Source organism: Metopolophium dirhodum, chromosome 1 (assembly GCF_019925205.1).
Source record: "Metopolophium dirhodum isolate CAU chromosome 1, ASM1992520v1, whole genome shotgun sequence".
Lineage (NCBI taxonomy): Eukaryota > Metazoa > Arthropoda > Insecta > Hemiptera > Aphididae > Metopolophium > Metopolophium dirhodum.
This window is the reverse complement of record NC_083560.1, coordinates 54,457,067-54,479,130: the sequence shown is the minus strand read 5'-3', so window position 1 is coordinate 54,479,130 and position 22,064 is coordinate 54,457,067. Positions and strand designations below refer to the sequence as shown.

Sequence of the window (22,064 nt, the reverse complement as noted above, 5' to 3'; positions counted from 1 at the left end):
AAATTATTTATATGCATGTATTTAAATACTTTCTTTTAATCAAAAACAATTATTAATATTATTAAATATTTTCATTTTTAAATTTACTATTAAAAAAAAATATATGAAAAATGTGAGTTAATTCACTAAGTTATAATACATAATGCTTTCAAAATGTTACAATTTACAAATAATAATTATTAATTATTAATTAATATATGGATTTTAAATACAATTCATAATATGTTGATATTGAGGTTAAAACTATAATAAAATTTATTTTTATTTTTAAATATTCAATCGTTTACAAAATTGTACGTGATAGTATAAAAACATGTAAAATTTAAAGTATAATATAAGTACATATGTATAATATAACGTGATATTTCACATTTTTCAAAAGTAATTTAGGTATGTTAGTATTAATAATATAATTTACAATCGTATAAATAACAAAAATATATACATAATATTTAGTAAATAAATACAAAAAAAAAATTTAAGTCACTTTTATAAATAATATATTTTACAAGAATTACTCGTCAGAAAAATCAGAAGAAGTGTCACCAGTTATTGTCATAATATGTGGTTCTTCATTTTCCAACATATTTTCTGTGATGAAGTCGATTTCATACAATTTGTCTTCTTCTTTGATAGTATGACTAACGAAATTGGCCCACATGTCAGAAGTCACTTTCTGGACACCTTCAATCAGCAATTTTTTAACATAATTTAGGTTAAATGTTATATTATTCTGTTTAACATGATTCTTCACTACGGACCACGCAAGTTCTATTGAATTAAGTTCACAATGGTAAGGTGGCAAACGTAATACATGTCGATTTGTTTTCAAAGCTTCTTCATCAATTACATATTTATTGTGAAGAGGTTTAATTTTGTTTACCTTATCAAGCAATCGAAATTTCAACATCGGTTTATCGAAAACAATATCTTTGGACTTCAACCAATTTATTATGTCGTCTTTTTTCCAAGCCATTGTAGGAACTGGGTCTTTTTTGATAGAATGGTACGATGCATTGTCCATGACTATTATTGCATTTTCCTTTAATCGGGGCAGAACTCCACAAAACCATTCGTAAAATGTGTCGCTATTTATTTCGTCGTGGTAGTCTGCTGTGTTTTTCTTCGACTCAAAACACAATAGATCACCCTCGACGAAACCATCTGCTGAACTGATATGGACAACTATTAGACGTTTGCCTTTACCTGTTGGATTTTTAGGGCCTGTAGACAGTCCTTTCAGGAATGCATCCCTATGAGATTTTACCGAAGTATCAATCCATACTTTACTGCTACACTCCCCTGCGTTTACCCACGTTTCATCAAGGAAATATATTGTACGACCTTCTCTCCGATATCGTCTTATGTCCTCAATATATTTTTGTCGCCAAATAACGAGATCTCCTCTTTCCGTAAGCGCACTATTCCGATTCCTTTTTGTATATTCAAAATTTAATTCTTTCAATATCCACTGTAAACAGGTTCTAGGTAAACTCGGAATATCTGGATTCTCATCAATAGCAGTGATAATTTTCTTTAAAGTTGGTATTTCACCTCTAAACCAAAACCCATGCATTTTTTGACAAATTGCGTTTTTGTCAAAATCGTCAATTTTATCATTGATTTTGGGGCGAATTTTTGTTTTACATGGCGACTTCCTGTATTTTTGTACTCACTTATTGTGGTTATCACTGTACGCTTTCCAATCCCAATTTCTTTTGAAATAGATGCTATTATTTCTTTGTACTTAATGTCTGGTTGTTGATGTTTTTTTGACTTGTATAAATTAACAATATTCTGTTTTTGCCCTCTTTCAACAAACTGAAACAATAATTATTAATTATAATTATAATTTAAATACTATAATACGACGTTTAAATATAAAAATGATTTTGATTCGTTCATAATTTAGAATTTACGAATAAAGTAACACATATACAAGGTGTAACAGATAGACCTGACCAAAAAAATAAATAAATAACTTAACTTAAAGTAGGACAAAAATTTTAACATAATATGAGTGGTAAATAATTTAAGAAATATACTCATGTTAGCAAATTTCCTAAAATTTTATTTAAAAAAAAGTTTTTACGTTCCAAATGAATTTAATCAAAAAAATATTGATATTTTAAAAAATTTTAAAAAGTAGGTAAACTATTATACTTAGATAAATATTTTTACCATCAAAATTGTTCTTATACCTAATCAGATTTACAATTGGTTGTATTGAACTTATCAAAAAACATTTAATTAAATTTAAAAATTTTTATAATCAGTATTAAAAAATAAAAATATTTTTTTTATATTATATTATATGTAGCGCAAGTAAATATAAATTATATATAAAAAAATTCAAAATATTGATTATAACAAATGTTATTGCATTAGTCAGTTCTTTCTGTTACACCCTTTATATAATATATAAAAAATATTTTTACGAATAAAATACTAAGAATAAGTTAATAAAATTATAAATTCAATAAATAAAAAAAATTTTAAAATTCTTACCTGTCCTTTTCGATTTTTTTTAATAGGTGAAGGCATTTCTGCAACATCGATGCTTGTTTCAGCACATGTAGCAGGGTGGCGTCATGTTTTGATTGACATTCCTCTTGAGAAATATTCATTTAAAAAAAAAATTAACCAACAATAATTAAGTAATCAAGTGGTTTATAGACGTATAAGTGGCGTGAAATATAGTGACACAGACGTATTGACACACTATATCGAGTATACGTTAATAACGTAACGTTATGATACATTACTATACAACGTTGCCGAACGTCAACGGTTGAGATCGTGCAACATCGATATGTCGACTATGCGCGGATTCGGACAGGACACCTAATAGATTTTCAATGATATCCTGATTAAATCTATAAGTGCATAACAAAAATTCGGTGTTTTGGTTATGTCGTCCCACAGCATTGATAATGAACTAAATAATATCGTCCAACTATTCAAAAATTTAATTTGCTTAGTAACATCAATTATTACAGTTTCTTCATCGACTTTCTTGGTATTCAGAACTTTCATGTTTTTAAATACTTCAAGCATATGGAGTAAATGTTCTCTCTGTTTAGCCGTGTTCTTAAATGGTCGATTAAAATCTTTACTACCAGAGATCTTTTTTGAATTTAATAAGTCAAACAATTTGTCCATATGCTTGATAAATGTTATAGTAGTTTCTGCAGTTAAAGGCAATGAACCACCTTGAACACAGCATTGCATAGCTGCTGCTACTGTGTTGCTAAAAACTTGAGCTGCATATTTCACCTTCATTTTCTGAAATGGTCCCGGATTGATGTGAGTTTCAGATAACTTGGGTGCAAGCCGATTAAAGCCCTGGTCTGATTTATAAAAATCAACAAGTATTTTTTGTCTGTAGTACCATTTAAAAAAGTTAAACTATACTTGAAAAAATTATTTCTTGTTGACTTTAGTAGATGTGGTACATCAAATACATATAATATTTTTTGGCCATTAGCATAAAAGAATGGTCGCTCACATGACACATTCATTGTTTTGGAAAAACTAGTAAACTTTGATCCTTGGTCGCTTGTTAATACTCTAATTTTAAGTGATGTCTTTTGGATACGAGTGATTACGGCAAATATGGTATTTTGAAGATGAATTTCAGTACAGCTATTGTTAATAAAAGATATGCAATAGGTTGTTTCCAATCATAATTTATGCTTCTCAACATAAAACAGAGTACATACTTTGCTGGTTCGTATGTTTTTCTGTCATATAAATTATTAAATCCTACAATATAATCTTGAGAAAGATTATAAAATAAATGCTTTTTGATTGACATCTCGTCAATGCATAAAACACAATCCTTTGCATCATCTTTTAAATTATTTATCTTCAATTGCATGGTTTCGAATATGATGTCATTTAATCCAGGCACTATATTAATCCTCTCTGTGACTCTGCGTAATGTTCTTGGACTGAGCAATTGTAAAAATGATTTAAAAAATGTGTACACACGCGGACCAAAAAAATATATAGTTAGTGCCAACTTCTTAATTTGACTTGAATAACGATAGCCCTGAAGTTTTCTCTTACCCATTTCAACATACTGTTTTATAACCATGCACAGGTTAGGAGGTAAATGTGCTTCAACTACTATGTTAAACAATTCAACTGAAGTCACATCTATTGCATTCGCACTATTTTCCATAGCTACTTCTTCACTCAACGCATTCATTTTCTGTTCTAATTGTTCGTATTTATTTTTAATTTCTCGAAGTTCAGCTCTATAATTTTTCTTTCTTAGGGTATGTAATGAGAGAATTTGAGTAATTTGAGTAGTTTGAGAAGACGAGGAGATCGAACAATCAGCAGAATATGATGAACTTGGAGATAGTGAACCTAAAGAAAAACAAAATATAAATACTAAATATGTAAATTAATTAAACCGTTTGTAGTTTAAACTCAGTAAATTATTTCTATTTTATTTTGATCAATAATAATATAGAATTATATCTATCTTATAATACAACTGAACACCGGTAACAACATTATCAATTTATATCAAGGCTGGGCATTAACGAGTTAAAAAGTTAAAGTTAGTTTAATTTTAACTTTTTAACTTAACTAGTTACTTTTGACTTTTCATTACCTAAAGTGTTAACTTACTAAATTTCTTTTTTAATTTACGTTAAATTAACGAATTAATTTTTCATTTTAAGGATTCAGTTAAGTTAATTTATTTTGTTTTTAATTTTATTATATTACATTATTTCAGTCTATGTTTAACTTAATTTGAGGTACAATGGTACACTTATCTATTAAGCATCCGTCTTTAATGCCTTAATGACCATATTATGATATTAACGTCATCATGACACCGGTGTTTCATTACAATGCTCAAATTATTTTTACTATACTACCTATATTCAAACGTTTTTAAATAACTGTTTAATATATACAAAAGTGATATAATTATAATTATGTGTTATTAATTGTGTTCTACAACAGTAAAAATATATCATATTATATAATACTAATAAAGTAGGTAATAATATTTACATAATGACAAAAACTTACAAGAAATAGAAATTGACTCCTTTTGTTTTGTTGGAGTACTCGTGGCAACTGAATTATTAAATAATAATAGATCTGATATACTAGTATTCACACATGAAGAACTGCAAGTATGTTCTTTAAAGATCATTGCTATAAAAATAAATAATAATCAGTAAAGTATAAAATATGTAATATATAAAATTATAATTACAGAAATCAGTTTTGGGGTGAGTCGGGAAGCTGTCTTGTCTGCCCTCCACGTATGTATTAATATTTGATAAATAAACGATAGCGGCGCCGCGGAAGCAATACGAAAGCAGATCTCGCGGCGTCATCGGTTAAAACAGGAAAAAAAAAAATTACAGAAATCAGTAGGAACAGCTGTAGGCAATAAACCTGTTCTTTCAGGGTTTGAGTACATTTTGTCCTCGAAATGGTCTGCACACATCCGATGGTGCTCTGATGATTTTTCTAATAAATCTTGACGACTGTAATTTATCAGCCAATTCTTACGACTAAATTTTAAAATTATATTTAGATACATATACATAATATATTATAATCTATATACATTAGTGACAGGCTAGGTTAAACTATCTTAAACATTTTGCACTTCTTCATAGTCAACTTACGAGAATTATTGCATTCTTTCACAATGCATAAATTCACCATGATGATAGCACAGAATAAAACAGTTAGATTGAAAAATATAAAATTTGAATCAAACAAACAAATTCAAAATACAGTGCAAAGGAGTCACGAGTCTACGTTATAAACGGCACGGACAAAACAATAATAAACATAAACATACAACTTGTAATCACGATAACGTAAAAATGTGGTCCTTATCATTACTATACTCAGTGTGAACATTTATACAAACGTAAAAAATCTTTATTTTGCCATAGCAATGTGCACACTGTGTACCGCAGGTGTCATGGCCGACTGATTCTCTATTTATCGGCCCGACTCCCAAAAATGTCCACCCCCGGAGCCTGCTATAATAGCTAGTAATAATTACTCCGATTTAATTTGTTGTTGTCGATAAGAAATTATAAGAACAGGGCTGCCAACAAAATATTTAAAAAATTGCAGCAGATTTAAAAGTTGCGCACTTTTTGGGACGCCTTATATAATATATATTTAATTTATAAGTACTACTGAGCCTCCACAAAAATTTTCTGTTTGGCCCAGTATTCATTGTATGAAATTCAAAATAAATAAATATTAAAGCTAATAAAACAAGATTGGTTCTGTTGAATGAACTTTTTCTACATTGCACATGTGTTTGAGAGAAAAAGATAAATATAGAGCGCTGCTTTCCTCTTTATAGTAAGAGGTATTTTTTTCAAAATAATATATGAAGATAGAGGCTGGAAACACTCCAATACAAATTTTTCATCATAAATTAGGTTAGTTGTAAATAATTGTATTCAATACCAAAGTTAATTGTATGATCACAATATATTTATTTCAAAAAAATTGTCGTTATAAAAGTCATGAGTCTCTAGGACGAATTGTACATTATTTTTTTTTGCCTTAATACAATGTATAAATATTATGAAAACTCTTATATTATAATTATATTATAAATCATTATCATAATTTTTAAGTACTATAAAATATTTAATGTAAATTTTCTAAATAGGTGAACATATAATATAAGTATAGGAACAGTGGACAGTGGACGTATATATAATATTAACATCTAATATCTTGTAGCATGTAGTATATAATGTAAACGATACTATAAACATAAACTATTCAATAATGTTTACAAAGCGTATAAAATAGTCTAAAAAATTGAATTACATGGATTCTGTCAATTTTTATACAATATAAGTTAAAATATTGGTATATAAAACCGATGTATAAAGTCTTGACCTCTATAAATATCTGATATTTCACCATTATTGTACATAATGAACTTTGGTGATAATTTTTAATCAAATATTTAACTTTCATAAAAGATTATAGCTATGCCTACTTTTCATTGAGTTTCCTAAAATTGTTATACTATTTATTTTATTAATAACTGTAGTATTATACGTGTCACCACAATACATATATTTATCGATAGATACACAAAATAAATGTTCAATAAGGCACATAATATAAAGATAAAACAAGTTTGAGCAATACTAATTTTGTAACAGTTTTTTTAAACTTAACATGCTATATTAAAGAGCCATACATTAAAATAAAAAACAACCATTTATCAAAATTAATAAATATTATTAGAAATGTAAATAAAGTTTCCAATCATATTAAGCTGATTAAATTAATAATAATCTCATTTAAAATATTCAGTATACTTAATTTATTGTATATTTACATATTAAATGTATAATTTGGAATGTTATTTAATTTATAAATAAAAATTGGAAAAAAGTTATACAATTTGACAAGGCTATACATTAAGTATTGTTTGAAAGGTGAATTACAATTTTTTCCATAGATTTTAACTTAATTCCATATTTATAAAATATGCTATCCAATAGAATATATTAAAAAATTAATGTTCTAAAATAAATGAATATAAGCTTTGGAAAAGGACCTCTCCACTCCTCATAAAATGTATTAATTTTGAATTAACTTGTACAGCAATAACAATAAGTGATATATACCTATTTATATATTATATGTGTGTTTAGTATTAAGTCATTATGTAATTATATTTAAATTATTTTGTGATCATTCAAAACATAATATTTAATATGATAAAAATTAAATTTTATTTAGGTAACAGTAAATTTTATTTATATGTTTTAAAGATAATAGTTTATTATTGTCGATACATTTTGCTATAGCTTAACACCAGTAAGCACCCTCCTGCAATTGCACTAGTGATGTTAACTAAAGTATCAGTTACTTTTGGCTACGAGGAATTATAAACATAACAAATTATTTTTCAACAAGAAAAGTTAGGCAGTTTACTGTATTTTTCCTAAAATAAGAGATTTCAAAATAGTTATTATATTTACTTAACTCAAACTAATTAAAATAAAAAAGTACTGTGTTTATCTTTGTAATTTAAATTGATTCTAATTCGTGTTTAACACTATCAAATTTTATAATTAGTGAATTAGATTCCAAGTGTTTATAGTATTATGAAAAATATTGTTAATTTAAATATGATCAATTTAAAATATACACTTTTACTGTTAATAAAATATTACTATACCCTAAAAAATTTAATATAGAAATTGTTAAGTTTTTTTCTTATCTGTGTCCATAGTTGGTTGTGTTAAATTACACATTAGTTAACGATAATCTTAAGACAACGGAGTAAAAAAAGTTTCCTATAAATAATTGTCAATATCAGATTTGTTTAAATGGCCATATATATAGACCTTTTGTTTTAAATCAAATGGGTAATTTTTAATGGCACCCACAACTTTTAACTATCATGTTCTTATACTTCTTTAATATAACGTTATTATCTTCCAAAAAAAATAGTACTGCTTGTTGAGCCATTTTTGTCGGTGCACAACATGGTTTAGGGACCTGTATAGGACTCATCAAATGCACCAATGTCTGAACAATTGCATGGTTAGTCGCATTCATATGAGCATTGAGTGGGAAATTACACTCACCGGTGCAATAAAATGCACCATAACCATCTGGCGCTATTATCCAATCCTGCAAAATATATTTAAAAAATATTTAAACAAAGTTTATTTTTAATAGTTTTCTTCTTATTTGTCAATAAAATAAATAGGAATGTTCTTAGTTTCCCAACATAGTTTGTAACCAAAATTACAATGATCTAATTTCTTAAAACAAAATGAAATGCAGTTATAACATTTTGACAAGAAATAGTCATTACATTTTGCTTTTAATGCAATAAAAAATTCTGATATTTTATACTTAGTAAAAAGTTTGAATTCTATGAATTGCAGAAAATGTATGATTAACATAATATACCTAAAATCTAAAATTATCAAGAAGTATGATAAACTTTACCTGCCATTCAAGATCTCTAAAGCTAACGTATAATGTTTGTATTTGACAACTTCTAGATTGAAACCCTTCTGCTGCATCTGAAATATAACATTAATATTTGTGCCATTATTGTTTTCAATTTCATATTTATGAACAATATTAACTATATAAACTATGTCTATTTAAAATAATTGTGATTAAAAAAAATGTTGTTTAACGTTTGCTAGAAAAGATTTGTATTCTGCTTGAAAACCATGGTTAAATAAATTCAAAAAAGCATTGTAAACAGAATTCACTACAGCTAAAGTGACAACATTTAGTCAACTTCTAATCTCGTCTTAGCCATCCAGGATCGAAGTGTTAGTTTTAAATGATTATTAGTGTGAGTGAAATTCTATGTTAGTACCACTCTTGTACACGCATGCATATGTCAATAACTCAATAACAATATAAAATTCAATATATATAATATAAGTCTATTTGATTTAGTATAAGACATATCCATCCACCTTTATAGTTTTTTGATAAAGGATGCATGTAATGAAATAATAATTTTAAAATATTTTTTTGTTTATTATACAAATAAAAGTAACTGTTATGTTATTACTTAGCAATATAAGCTGTTTATACTTTTATTTACCTAAGATAAACGCCGTGAGTAATATATTATTGACAAATAATAATCAGAACAAATGTCACATTATTATTTTATTTTAACATATTGGCCATAATAAACTTTTGAAATAATAAGGAAGATAACCATTTTAGAAACTATTAATATAGTATAGTACTGTTACTTCAGAAAAAAAGTGGAAATGTTTGGTAATAACGCCATAACTTGGGTAGAACATGGAAGTGTTATGAAAAAACGCCAAATCTATAACATATTATAAGTGTCAAGACGACTTTTTAAAAGAACGATAATTTAGCTAGATTTAGAAAGTTTATAGCTTATTCAATGTATTTTCAGGGATATTTTTTATACAAATATTCTGTAAAACTGATAATTCTTTAAGATACTGAATCTAACTTTTTTTATTTTTTTTTTAGTTACAGCAAAGGCAGAGGAGGGTTAGGAGGAAGATAGAGACCACTTAAAACAATAAAACAAGAGTTTAACGATAAACAGAGACAGTAATAGAAAATGCTGGAAAATCTTTTTAAATACCTATATGAGGACGCCTCAGCCCTGTAAAAATACACTAGTATCAGTACATTTATTATATCTAAATATATTCGATATAGTTATATAAACCAAGTCCGTTATTGGTAAAGTTATTATTTATCTAAGTTTACATTATTACAATAAACAAATTGTTTAAAGCAGATATAGGTATTACATAATAAGTTAGTTAATTTGGTTCTAGTCAACGCAATTTTTATAAAACCATATAGCACCGTAACAAAAAACTGGGCTTCTGGATGGTCAGAAGTGATAAAAACTTAAAATAATCTGGCTTACTTTGAAATGGGTTTGAGTTGTAACTACTTTCAACAGTTTTCCTTCTTCTTCGTCTATAATGTTTTTGAAGAGAGGGACCACCAACTATATTACCTCCATTTCTGGACTTCAAATAAACAGCCATAAAAGGTTTTTTTGCTTCCGATATTTGATGTTTGTCAGCCCAAGTCACCATACCAATTTCTTCTGGTTTGATTTCGTGTTCTAATGAGCATATAAAACAATTGAAATTAATATAAATTATTTTTTTACTATAGGTAGTTTTTTATACGTATTAATTATTATTTAACTGATACATCTAAATCTTAAAATAAGAGTGAATCTATACTTTATCTGAAACAAGAATAACTTCAGATTTTATTTATTTAACATTTTAAGAATTATATAAATTCAATAGGTTAGTGAAATAATATGTTGGTGAACAGAAATACATTGCAATGGTTGGATACTAACATTTTGTAATACTTTTTTAAAATACGCTTTGTCTTATTGGTTATTTGATTAAGCCAGGTTATATATTTATTAATACAATATACATGCATTATACATAGATAGCTATAAAGTTATTTTTAATCATAAATTATTTTAATTCTTAAAAAAATTATACATTATTAGCTTTGGTTCAAACTAATTAAAATAACTACAGATTTGTTGGTAATATATAATCATAACTGCAACTTTTTATCAGAATTACGGTAACTATTTATTTTTTATGGTCATTGGTTCTCCATAAATAAAACTTCAATATGTATTACTATTATAATGTTTTGAAGTAGTTCTATTATGGGAAAATCAACATTTATTATATTATAGACTAAAAAAATTTTATTTTATGCAATTTATTTCACTAGCTTGAAACAAATGTTACCTTGATTATCATGAGAATGTACAGAAACATAGAATCCTCTATTGGGGTATAAATAATGAGTCCATGAAACTAGAGTACCAGTTGCATTAAATCGAAGCCATCCATCATAATCTGTTGTAGTGTTTTGGGTATCCACAAATTCTAATTCTTTTTCTCTATTAAATAAATAAATAAATAAGAATAAGAATAAATAAACAAATAAAATGTTATAACTATCATTTACTCACCCATTTTTTGAAATTAAAACTTGATACAAAGATACCGAATACTTCTTAACATTACTTAAGCTACCAGATTGGTACAAATGAACCTCAGCTGAAGTAATCATGTGAGTTTCCTCAGGCGGTACATCATTCAATTCAAATAAAATCCGTTTACCATGTTCGTGCCGAACATTACTAACTGGAGCTAAAATCAAATTAAACACATGGGTAATATTTAATTATAGTTAAATTATACTATAAAATGATACTTAATTTATAGCAATTAAACAACATAATATTAAATTAGATTAACTAAAAAAAATCAGTCACTAAAATGTATTTATTTATTGTTTATTTAAATAGGCGTTTTTGGTGGTTATCCATACATTTTAACAGGACAGGTATGTCATGTTATTATTTCAAATTATATTATTTAACGATAGGATTAAAAAAATTTTGGCCTGCTAAATATTTATGAGTACAAAAAAAAAATTGAAATGACACCTTTGATTTCTGTATTTAAGAGGGCCTCCGCCTGCTATAGGCCCAAGAGCTACCAAATTTTACGCTATGCTACTGTGTATTCTAATTACTTGTATACCTATAAACTATGAGTGGCTTAAATAAAGCGAACTTAGGTATCGCTAAAGGTAATAGATAATTATAAACAACATGTTCACGATTATCATTACGTTCAGATCATCAGTACTTACAATGATTTGATAGGTATAGTGTGACAATGACATCACTGTCTTGTACAGTACGATCATCGTATTGACCAACATCCGAAACACTTCTTTCTTTTCTGTCATGCGAACCATCTTGTTGTATGGATCTATAGACATCAAACAAAAACTGTGGTGCCGAACCGTCCAGGTTCTTTGGAGATTTTCGTGGTATTTTCGGCACACCAAACATGGTCAGTATCTCTTGTTCAACTTCATTTCGCTCCTCAACCGACATGAAATCTTGCTTGACCGTCTGGACACCATTGTCCATGTACACACCGGTTGGCGATCCGGCGGTAACCACACCGTACGCCGATATGTGCAACAGTACGGTCAACGTTAACAGAAATTCTTTTTCGTGCATTTTTATTGTTGTTGTTATTAGCGAATTATTATCTAGTCATGAAACTAGATGATCCTATCGTACGGCACGCGAACGCTAGAAAAGTCGAACGACGATCCGGACTCGATCCGATTAGCCCACGGCCGATTGTGGAATGTCTGTGAAAGATAGCTCCGGCGTAGTTAGCTCCTATACCACTGATAATAAATTGGTTGATACCAGTTATATTGAGTTGCATTTACTAAATTTATCAGGGGCAATTTAGTAAAACAATTTTAATACAAATAATATAATATAAGTTTGTAAGTGAAGTAAATTGTATTAACTGTCGCAGATGACAGATGTTAACTAAACCAATTATTAATTAAAAAATGATTAACACATAATATATTCACTATTAAAATAATATAAATATGTATTATTTATTAAGGTCCCTGTACCACACACTGACGTGGTAGTGGTAGTGGTGGCGGTAAAAGCCGGATACAATATTTACCGCCACTGTGGCACCACCACCAAGGCAATGGAAATTTTACCGCCACCGCTGCAGTGTGACCTAAAGACGACATTTAATGGGATTTGATCTCGTCTGTATTTTTCAACAAAATAGACATTTCTCATGCCAATTCTAGTATCCTAATAATCTGATAAAATTAGACTTCTGAAAATATATTTGAATTCGTAATGAAGTTTACTTGAAAACTTCTAGACAATTTTTACTTTTGACCTCCTAAAGTACCAACTAGATTTACTTTCCTATCAGAAAAGATACTGTTTAAGAAAATCTAAGCAGTTTACTGTCCTAAAAGGTGTTGACAGACACACACAAAAAAAAACACATCATTGTAAAAGGTATTATTGTAGGCACTTCTACTAGATACATAGAAATACATTTATAATTTCAATTAACATATTATGTGTTTAAATAAAATATAAGTGTACAAATATTTGGGTACAATATTTTGTGCACCTACTAAGAAACTAAATAAACCAATGTCTATTCATTCAATTATCTATTCTGTGCCAATGTACTATATATTATGACATAAGTTATTACTCTCTAGTGTTTGAGTATAAAAAAATATGTCAATACATTTTTTAATTACTGTTACCCGAATAAAATTTGTTTATTTAATGTAATGTTCAATGTATCTTAAACATTTATTGTACATTTTATCAACACATAATTAATTCAACCAAAGAACCTGTTTGGCTATTTCTATAGTTAATTATTTAAAATGATGTAGTTCAGAAACGGCTGTAAATAAATAAGGTAGGTATGTAATCTTTATTTTCACATACCTACGTTTGATATCATTACACTTATTGAATTAATTTACCTCACTGACCTTCAAAGTTTTGTTTAGTTTGACATCTTAAAAAGGTACATATTGATAGATTTACAATTTACTGACATTTATAGTTAATTTCTTATAAGAGACTGAGGGCCGTATTCATAGTCGATGCTTAAGAATAAGTATTGCTTAAGATATACTTATAACTCCAGACTCAAATGAGATTCTTAAACAACACTTTAGTTTAAGAAAAGAAAAAGTATTAGTAGCCAGTAGGTGCCTAATTAAATTAAGGTTGGTGGAGACCTGCCTTAAGCATTGCTTTTAGTTACTATTACAATTTTAGATTCTGAGTGGAGCGATGAATGTATTGATTTTACAATACTGTGTGTGTTATTTATTATTATTAATATTTATTTTTTTGGTCTGTCATCACTCATTTCCGTATTGGGCAGTGACACTGCATCGATTTTCTTCAATCTTTTTCGATGGGAAAGTGAATCTAGTTGGTGCATTCAGGAGGTCAAAATTTTAAATTATCAATAGTTTTCAAAAGCACAGGGATAAGCAAACAAAAATTAAGGAAAAACGGGAATTTTTACGCAAAATCGGTTTTTGACAAAATCGATTTTGATTTAGGTGTAACTATAAAACAAATTACCGTAGATACTAGATACATGCAATTTTCAATAGTTGTTTATATTCGCGATAAAATTAAAATATTTTGACTTGTTTTGAGCGGGACATTTTCAGTTTCCAATTTTTTAGTTTTTTTTTCTATTAATGTCAATTAAATACATTAGGTAAATAAGCTTGAAAATTAAATACAAGGCTCCTAATATGTTGTTACAATTACCTACATTTGAAAAATATTAAAAATCCATAGTTACATTTTTTTTATAAGCATTTAAAGTTGAAATCTTGACAAATTACCTACGTAAAACTGCTACAATGTATACAAATTTTCTTTTTTAATTCTAAGATTTGAAAATGTAATACAAAATTCCTTATTAAGTTATCTACCTTTGTCAAAAAAAAATGTCTATAAGGAAGTTAAATGACATTTTTATGAGAGTTCAAATTTTTACAATATTGGATTTCAACACTCGATTACTCAAGTAACAATTTTCTTATTTTGTTGTAATTTAAAAACGAATCCCCGTAGAAACTTGAAGTTTATATCCTATGTTTATTTTATCAATTCTTAGAAATATTTTTTCGAGCTGTTTACGGACATTTTCAATTTGCAATTTTAGTTTTTTTTATATAAATTTCAATAAAATTTTATTTATTAAATTAAAAAGTGTGAAAAATTAATACAATGCACAAATTTTTTTATAAAGTTCTATTTTTTACAAAATTTATCAAATTTTAAATTTTAAAATGATATTGTAGTTTAGAGTATATTATGGTATTTGATACACACAATGACATTTTCAAATGTAATGTTTTAGATAAGAATGAATTTAACCTACTGTAGTAGATACTAATGCCTAATACTAAAATTAATTCATTTTATCACAATAATACCATAAAATATACCTACTTAGTAATATTTTTGGTTATGTAGGAATCTATGCAACAATCAGATTATTCTACGAAAACAATTGCATGAAATAAAAATGTTTACGCGTCATGCAAGGAGGTTATAATATAAATATAAGATGTATAGGAATTTATACTCCACCGCCCGGCCCTTTTTGGGATTTCCACTTTACCACCCTGCAACTTTTGTGATTTCCACTTTACCCCCTGGCACTATATTAGAGATTCCCACTTTACCGCCCGCTAAACGGGAAAAGGACGCTTTCCAACGCTTCAATCGCTATCGAAAACCAAATTTTCTGTCCAGGCGTGACAAACAATTATATTCTTCATATTGAGCGGATATAACCACACAATGGGGACTGGGGTAACTCCGGATACTAATATAAACTCATAGACAAACGAAGTTATAATTTGTAATATATACCTATATTGGGTTCCAATCAACGTTTAAGAAAATTAAAGTAAATGATGGCGTTACTTCTATCACTCAAATATGACCTTCCCCCTTTTTTAGCCAAATACCTATGATGCCTAAGTAGTTTTCTCCTTTCGCACAATTGGAATCATACTCTTTGAACTGCGATTTCACCTTCAACATTTTGGGAAATGTAATTTATGTTTGGTATTTGCATATTTACTTATTATTATAACAACTTATAGGTATTTTTGCAGTAATAGACGTAGGTAATTTCCTACCTAGGTACCTAATTCTAAATCTTTAAATCACTTCTATTGGCTGTTGCATACCGAAACCAAAATATAAAATTAGATAAGATATGGGGCAGACTATACTTGTATCCTTGCCAAAGCTGGGCACTAACTAGTTAGAAAGTTAAAGTTAGTTTTAATTCATATTAAGAGGACGCCACACCCGCATGTGTTGTCTCCGTCTTACAAACGCGGAACATACCAAATTTACGCTCAGAAATTCGAGTTTTATGCCGTTCGTTTAAAAATTGGAGTGAATCGACCTATTATGAAACTTGATGGTAAGAACATTATCTGTGTTTTGTTGGAAATTTTTTTACGATGATTCAGTTTTTAAGTGAGTTATGAGCATTTTTAATTTACATTTATTATACACGCCATAACTCACTTAAAAACTGAAACATCGTAAAAAAACTTCCAACAAAACACAGATAATGTTCTTACCATCAAGTTTTATAATAGGTCGATTCACTCCAATTTTTAAACTAACAGCATAAAACTTGAATTTCTGAGGGTAAATTTGGTATGTTACGCGTTTGTAAGACGGAGACAACACATACGGGTGTGGCGCCCTCTTAACTTTGTAACTTAACTAGTTGAATTTAATGTGTAAAATAGTCTAATCTACCTCGTTAGAAAAAAAAACTAACTAGTTAATATAATTATTTTTTTTTTCATTCCAAAATTCCAAAAGCTGTTCCTCAATCATGACATTATGGCTATATACCTATATATGCCTATATAGATTATATTGGCTCATATTATATATTATTAATTATCACTAATAATTTATTAGTATTTATAATAATGCTCGCATAGGAACCACGGCTTTTCCGGGTAGTCTGTAGAATGTTGATATCTACTAGATATAAATAGTATCTATACGGGTGGCTTAACCAATCGGTGGTTTACATTTACCCGTTTATCTATATTACTATTTAACTATTACAGTATTACCTATATTTAAGATTTAATAACTCTATTATAATATCAGTATATCATATAGATTATATTATGTATTATTATTTAATATTATTATTTTAAGTTGTCATACTGTTACATATTTTTTTTATTTTGTTTCACCCTTAATGTTTCACCCTAATAACTGATAAGTGATATACCAATTAATTTAAATTATTATTTACCTAATTAGAACATTTTGATCAAACTACTAGGGGTTTAATTCAATTTTTAGTTTTAATCAATAATTTAAGTTAGATAACTTATTATTTACATTTCAACAAAAAGGTTTTTTAATCTATAAAAAAAACTAACTTCTAACTTCTACTCTAACTAAAGTTACTATTTTCACCAAACTAACTTCTAACTAAGTTAGAAATTTGGACAGTTTCAGATACTAACTTTTATGCTGGTTTTTTTATTAAAGGAACTTAACTTCAACTAGTTGAAAAAAATGACTAACTTGCCCAGGTTTGATCCTTGCATATCACAATATAATAATTAGTAAATATAGGTAACAACATGTCTTATATAGTTATAGAGGTATAAATAATATTTTCACGGTCCATAAACAATATTAATAAGGTTTTAATTATTATAACTCCTATTAGTTTAACATAATATTTTTGTTTACTCTACTATAGTTGATTTTTGAGAGTTATTAAACTAATTTTTGTAAATAGTAAAAATACCAAAATTAATATAAAATTTAAATATATTTTGAGAAATTGTGTGTTCTGAAATGTTGTTCTCGATCTTCCATCATAAGAAATAAGAATATCCCACTGTAACTTCCCTGCTCTAGTTATAAAATAAATAATAATGTAATATTGAGTGTGGCATGTAAATATCATAATAGATATGTACCTAATTATATTTACTGTTTATAATGTTTATAAATGTACATACTAATATACTATAATGCATTAATAGGTACTTAAATAATAATCTATTAATATTTAATGCCTACTTATTTAATATGAATCTATACAATACAAAGTGAATTATTCAGTGTTGGTATTATAAGTAGGTAGGAACCTACTAGTTAAATCTGTTAAAACTATTTTCCACACATGCATTCTATTTTTTAGAAATGATGACACTAAGACACTGCAGTAATGATATCATCACCACATTCTACCTTTTTCAAAATGGAAATCATCTTTTTAAAATTTTTTTACGGACATTGTCAGTTTTCAATTTTTTTAGTTTTTTTTTCTATAAATATCAATAAATTTTTATTTGTTGGGTAAAAAAGCGTGAAAATTTAATATAAGGCTCCTGATATATCGTTCTAATAGCAGTTGAAAAATATTAAAAATACATAGCACAATTTTTTTTTATGATCATTTAAAGTTCAAATTTTGACAAAATGTATTCAATTTAAAATTTAATAATTATTTTGTAGTTAAAAATTTATAAAATGTTCAACTTTTACAGCTAAGGATTGAAAATTTAAAACAAGGCTCCACGTAAATAGGTTATATATAAATTACTTTATTCACAATAATATCATCAAATATACTTGGTAATATCATAGGCTGACTGACCATTTTTGCTCAGAATCGTTTTTCTTATACAATGATGTTATATCATTGAATTCAAATTTAACACCATCCATTACAGTGACCCACTTGTAACCTACTGTACAGCAGAGCGACATAACACTTGTTTTTTTTACTTAAATTGATAAATATAAATAATATAAATTTTAAGAAACATAATACGTATTATATAAAAGTATATGTTTCATGAGCGTATCATAGTCTTAATACATAGTTTAAAAAGTTACTTGTAGTTATATGCCTGTTCTTTTTTTTTTACTTGAATTCAAATACAAAATAATTTTAAGTTTAAGTGATATTATTATCATTGGTTGTCTTCATCCTCGTCTTGATGATGATGATGATAATCTGCAGTTTCTCTCCTTTTTTTTTTTCTTTTTCTTTGCTGTTAACAAGTTTTAAAAGTATTTTACAATTTATATTGCTATATTGGTGATACACTGTTTAAGTGTATAATAGTATATCTTATGCACTAAATAGTTAACATACAAGTAAATTATATGATTTGTTAGCAATCTTGAATGGTTAATCATAATAAAAATAAATGCTATAGATTTTTAAATAGTTTTAAAAATCATCAAATTAATATTTAATTTATATAATGTACGCATACAAACTTAAATAATCAATGCTTGTAATATCAGAACAAAGTTTATAATCTCATTTAAAATCAATTATTTGTAGTGTTTTATTTTTCATATTTAAAAAAATATATATTTATAAAATAATGTATTAATTTCTCGTTATTTAGGAATAATTAAATCTGTGTAATAATGATCTATTTAGAAAGCGCTAAGATAAATTAATGATTTACTTAACAACCTTGTTAGTCAACAACTTAGTGTTAGGAAAAAGCATATTCATTTTTATTATCATATATTATTGTTTCTTCAATATTTATTAAATTTTTCATTTTCTAAAAATTATAGACAAGGTAATTACTTTTCAATCCTTGTTGGTGCCTGTGCTAGCCATGACATAATACTACTGATGATGTAATTTCTGCTATCATTTTGTTCGGGAAATTTTTGTCTAACAGCACCTTAAAATAACAACAATTAATTCAGAACTATATTGTTAGTGTATAAAATACCATATTCAAATAATATGATGTACAATATATTATTGACATAAAAGCATGTAATGAAAAAGTAAAAATATACCTACCTATACTGACTTTACAAATTTTAAAGTCTGAAAATGTTTTTTTATTTTTTTGATCTTTCCAGCTATAATACTTGAGGAGCTCATCAGAAAACATCATTTTTAATATACTATAATATGTGACTTTGGAAATATTTTTTCCTTCAGAGGCAAAAATTAGTTTTGATACATGTGTAAAACAAAATGTACTTAATAACATAATATATACACAGTTATTCCATAATAATAAAAAAATTTACAACATACCAATTTCTTTGTGTAGTTTATTTCTTTATTTTGTAATGTTGATTTCATTGCTTTTAATTCACATTCGGTTTTTAATGGAAAACATGATAAATGGTTTTCTTCAGAATTTATATTTGAATTCGGCTGACAATTAGGTGCATGTTGATCTTCAATAGAAGATGTAACATCTTGTTTAACATAATTTACACTGGACTTTACTTTATTCATATCAGCTATAAATAACATATTATAGAATTAAAATGGGTTAGGTTATTAACTTTTGAATGGAGGTTGGCATTCTTATTTAATTTATACATCAGTTTCAATCCATATTCAAAATTATCTAAAAATATAAATATTACATTTATGTACATTACATAATTCATTCATACTAAATCCCATAAGTTTATAAATTATCTATATTTTCTTCGATTATGTCAATCGTACATTTTTTCCATTTATCATAATCAGGGATTTCCATTGATTTGGTATATTTTTTAATAGTGGATATTTTGAAATCTAGTGATTACCAACAATTTAATTTATTATTTATCCAACCATCTGGTATTAAATCTGCACTCTTTTCATCTGTATCATCTTCATTGTCGTATAATGATTTAAACACCACATTCTGATAACAGATTAGCCATAAACATACTTTTTAATAAAATATTAATCCAGTTGTGAAATATAAAAAATAATACCTATACTATAGGTAATTAATTATAGACTTCAATATACAAAATATTCAACTTTTGTATTATAGCAAAACCTAACCTTCAATACCTTCATTATATTTAAACATATGAAACAATAAATTATACACACAATAATTGCTATACACATTCTGGTAACAGTTTAATATAATACCCTAAACATAAAATATTCTAGTTAAGATATTATTTTATGCCACATGAACTTAAGTATAAAATTACTCAATAAAGCAAAACAATGGTTATATACGTTACTTTGGTTAAATACTTAGTACATTGAACCATATTTATTTTGATTAAAATTGTATACATTTTAAACTTTATTAGTTAAGAAAAATATTTAATATTTTATTTAGGTACCTACTTATTTTTATTTTATTTCACATTTATTTTACTTTATTTCACTAATCAATAAAAATGTTACGATAGAATCAAAAATTAATTGCGCATACTCAAACATTAATAATTTTATAATTGTTTACTTTTAGGAATTCTGGCTAGTTTCACCAAAAAAGTTTAAATAATGAACTTTGGCCTGAAAAAATGATTTATTCTACTTATTAAATCTTTTGAATCTAACATTTTTTTAATATAAAAAAAATATATTTTTTAAAAACATTATTTTTGAAATGTTTTAATATTTATTAAACGTGTAAAAACATTTCATTGTTACTTGGGTAAGAAGTAAGTTAATTTAATTTATTTTGTTTTTAATTTTATTATATTTCACTATTTTGTTTTCATGTCAAAAAATATTGACTGTGAATTATTTAAATTTAAAAATGAATATCATTCAAATCCAACCTATATGAAAACACTGTATAAACACTATAGTCTAAAATTTAGTTTTGGTTTGGAAAAAAATGAAGTACGCTAGCTTTGTATAAACAAATTAAATTTTTTTTAACTTAATAAAAAGTTAACAAGTGTGTATAACTTTCAACTTAACTGAGTTAACTTATAGTTAAATTAACTTTTAATTTTTTGTTATTGGTGCATATTAACTTAACTCATCTGAGTTTAAAAAAATATCATTAACTTGCCCAGCCTTGCAAAAGTGTATTATTTATATAATTAGGTAGCTACATAATTGTTGTAAATTGTTTATTAATTATTACCAATAATAGTTGATTGTGTAAAATTTAAGATAGGTATATCAACGTTTTTCTACGGTATATCGATATTCCTTAATCCCTAATGATACTTTTTGGTATTCGGACAATGGACACCCGATAGTTTTGTCGATATCAGACTTTCCGCACCCGATATTTTTAGAACACAGACAATTTGGCACCGAGTGATT

The 22,064-nt window shown here is 26.7% G+C and overlaps 2 protein-coding genes and 1 long non-coding RNA gene across 3 annotated transcripts; all 3 read right to left on the bottom strand.

The window, feature by feature from the left end:
- Nucleotides 1-42: 42 nt before the first annotated feature.
- On the bottom strand, nucleotides 43-2,960 carry LOC132935765 (uncharacterized). Its single transcript, XM_061002378.1, has 2 exons — nucleotides 2,509-2,960; nucleotides 43-1,821 (listed from the first exon to the last, which is right to left on the bottom strand). The coding sequence occupies exon 2, from the start codon at nucleotides 1,574-1,576 to the stop codon at nucleotides 515-517; it is 1,062 nt and encodes a 353-aa protein (XP_060858361.1). The 5' UTR covers nucleotides 1,577-1,821; nucleotides 2,509-2,960; the 3' UTR covers nucleotides 43-514.
- Nucleotides 2,961-6,491: 3,531 nt separating this feature from the next.
- LOC132936096 (protein 60A) lies at nucleotides 6,492-12,764 on the bottom strand. The gene is made up of 6 exons (XM_061002786.1): nucleotides 12,226-12,764; nucleotides 11,537-11,717; nucleotides 11,310-11,464; nucleotides 10,442-10,645; nucleotides 9,001-9,077; nucleotides 6,492-8,676 (listed from the first exon to the last, which is right to left on the bottom strand). The coding sequence occupies exons 1-6, from the start codon at nucleotides 12,602-12,604 to the stop codon at nucleotides 8,416-8,418; spliced, it is 1,257 nt and encodes a 418-aa protein (XP_060858769.1). The 5' UTR covers nucleotides 12,605-12,764; the 3' UTR covers nucleotides 6,492-8,415.
- Nucleotides 12,765-18,713: 5,949 nt separating this feature from the next.
- LOC132937438 (uncharacterized) lies at nucleotides 18,714-21,332 on the bottom strand. Its single transcript, XR_009663673.1, has 5 exons — nucleotides 21,244-21,332; nucleotides 20,070-20,281; nucleotides 19,827-19,964; nucleotides 19,602-19,701; nucleotides 18,714-19,044 (listed from the first exon to the last, which is right to left on the bottom strand). It is a non-coding gene; the product is annotated as an uncharacterized LOC132937438 (long non-coding RNA).
- Between the last annotated feature and the right edge of the window lie 732 nt (nucleotides 21,333-22,064).

Excerpts from the sequence above, each read along its gene's own strand:
- LOC132936096 (XM_061002786.1), bottom strand. The coding sequence starts at position 12,604 with ATGCACGAAAAAGAATTTCTGTTAACGTTGACCGTACTGTTGCACATA. Across the intron at positions 11,718-12,225 it reads ACTATACCTATCAAATCATT|CTCCAGTTAGTAATGTTCGG; the intron begins GTAAGTACTGAT and ends ATTTGATTTTAG. Across the intron at positions 8,677-9,000 it reads TTAGAGATCTTGAATGGCAG|GATTGGATAATAGCGCCAGA; the intron begins GTAAAGTTTATC and ends TATATTTTGCAG.
- LOC132935765 (XM_061002378.1), bottom strand. The coding sequence starts at position 1,576 with ATGCATGGGTTTTGGTTTAGAGGTGAAATACCAACTTTAAAGAAAATT.